Source organism: Solanum stenotomum, chromosome 10, assembly GCF_019186545.1.
Source record: "Solanum stenotomum isolate F172 chromosome 10, ASM1918654v1, whole genome shotgun sequence".
NCBI lineage: Eukaryota > Viridiplantae > Streptophyta > Magnoliopsida > Solanales > Solanaceae > Solanum > Solanum stenotomum.
Genome location: NC_064291.1, coordinates 31,589,568 through 31,591,754, shown reverse-complemented (window position 1 = coordinate 31,591,754; position 2,187 = coordinate 31,589,568). Strand labels below are relative to the sequence as shown.

The following is a 2,187-nucleotide window of genomic DNA, read 5'->3' as shown; positions in this document are numbered from 1 at the left end:
CAAAGTGTAAATCTCATATGTCATACATACTTACACATATAGATGTATCGATTGTATGAAGGGTTTATATATTTTGATAACCAGTAAATATTTAGATATACAAATTTTACAACGGTAAAAAAAGTTCAAATTTCTACTTTTTTTTAATGGTAACATCTATATTTTAGACAATTCATTAAGGATTCGTTTGGTAGAGTGTATATGCAAATAATGCTTGTACTAGTTATAGTTGAATTAGTTATACTTAGATTATTTCTTAAGCATTGTTTGATTTGGTGCATTAAAAATAGTCACAAATATCATTCTAATTCATTCTAATTCTAATTCTTAATCATATTCTAATTCATGCATTAGAATCGTTACATTACAAATACCATGAATTTTCATATATTAATAATTTTCATATATATAGACAGTGTACAAAATGTATGTCATTTTTTGATTGATCTATATTAAATCATGAGTAATTACGATAATAGATGACAATAAATTGACGAAAATGCTAGTAGTTGCTTGATTACAGTAGCAAAAAAAAAAACAGAAGCTCGATTACAGCAGCAAAAAACAAACAGTAGCTTCATTACAAAAACAAATTCAATCAAGCTTGTTTAAGATTTATTGTTGTTCACACATGTAGTTCTCTTGTGTCCGGTTCTCTTACAAATTGAATATTTTTTCTTTCTCTTGCTCTTGAAATTCTCACCGATGCCTTTGACACGTTTTCTTCTTTTTCTTCTAAGCTTGGTATCGACAAGAGGCGGAAGAATGTTCACATTAAGCAATTCTTCTGGAACACACCATTTCAACTCGAGAGGGACAACACTAATAGAATCCATGTATGCAAGAAGGTACGCTTCAACTTTATACAAAGGAGAAGAATACTCATAGATGCTCATACCATACTCATTGCCATGCTTCGATCGCAAAACGGTCATCGCGTGAGCACAAAGTATCTTGATAAAGTCATATTCCCTACATGAACATGACTTTTCCAGTAGGTCCACATAGGCAGTAACGCCCGCACCGAACACGATAAATTGATTGTCGTCCCCGATTATATTTTCCACATACAAGGAGTCGCCCTCTATTATTTTTTTTCTTGCGATTTTTTCCGCAGCCGACACTATTTGATTACCCATTGATTTGAGGATATATGCATGCTTCTCCCTAAACAATTCTCCAAACCTCTTAGCAATCGAATTAAATATAGATGCCACGTGATACTCTCTTTCGTCTATCAACATAACATTGAGTGACTCGGCGATATTTGTGGTCATCACATCATATCTATTGCCAAAAAAATGTGCCCTGCTCCACTTCTCAAAACCAATATCATTCTTAAGGACAACGGTTGCCGTGGGGCATTTGTTTTTGAATTCTACAAAATGATTGTCAAACTCCTCCAAAGAGTAAGCCTTTGCCGCATTGTAGTAAAGATAAATGTAATCTCCACAATGATGATTTACGCGGAGATTTTCACCGAGGTGCCTCATACAATATCCGTGGTGAGCATGATTGTAAATGTTCACAATACTGTTGGCGATACTCTTGTATCTATCAGAGATAAAACACAAATCTGGTTCATCGATCACAATTTCCTTCAATTTCTCAAAGAAGAATGTCCAAGATGCATCATTTTCTTTGTCCATGAAACAAAAGGCAATCGGATAAACATGATTCTCCATATCTTGTGCAACAACGCTCAACAACACGCCCTCGTATTTACCATGTAAATGAGTGCCGTCAACCGCAATTACCTTTCTCATGTGGGCAAATCCCTTAATGCAAGCACCAAAGGCCAAGAAATAATACATGAACCTATGACTATCCTCGTTTACCATGAGACAATAACTAGAACCAACATTAAGTGTCTCGAACATGTAAGAAAAGTCGGTAAGCATGAATATCCGTTCTTCGTTGTCCCTCGGACTATTTCCTTAGCAACCACACCACCCTTCCAACATTTTCCAATAGCTTGAACTATAATGAAAAGAATTAAACATAGCTTTTTGAATCTCTTTGACATTTGGACCCTTGCCATCACGATGCATCTTTACACAAAGTGAAGCAATCACTTTGATTGAAATTTTTCTATGGCTATTGTTGGCATGTTCAACGCCACAACTATGTTCGCCAATGTACTTATAGATACGAAATCTATCCGAACACTCATATTTCCTCGCCCGC

At 35.2% G+C, this 2,187-nt stretch overlaps 1 protein-coding gene across 1 annotated transcript; it reads right to left on the bottom strand.

Moving 5' to 3' along the window:
• Nucleotides 1-608: 608 nt before the first annotated feature.
• On the bottom strand, nt 609-1,841 carry LOC125842901 (uncharacterized). Its single transcript, XM_049522181.1, has one exon. It carries the CDS (start codon nt 1,839-1,841, stop codon nt 609-611), a length of 1,233 nt encoding a protein of 410 aa, XP_049378138.1.
• Between the last annotated feature and the right edge of the window lie 346 nt (nt 1,842-2,187).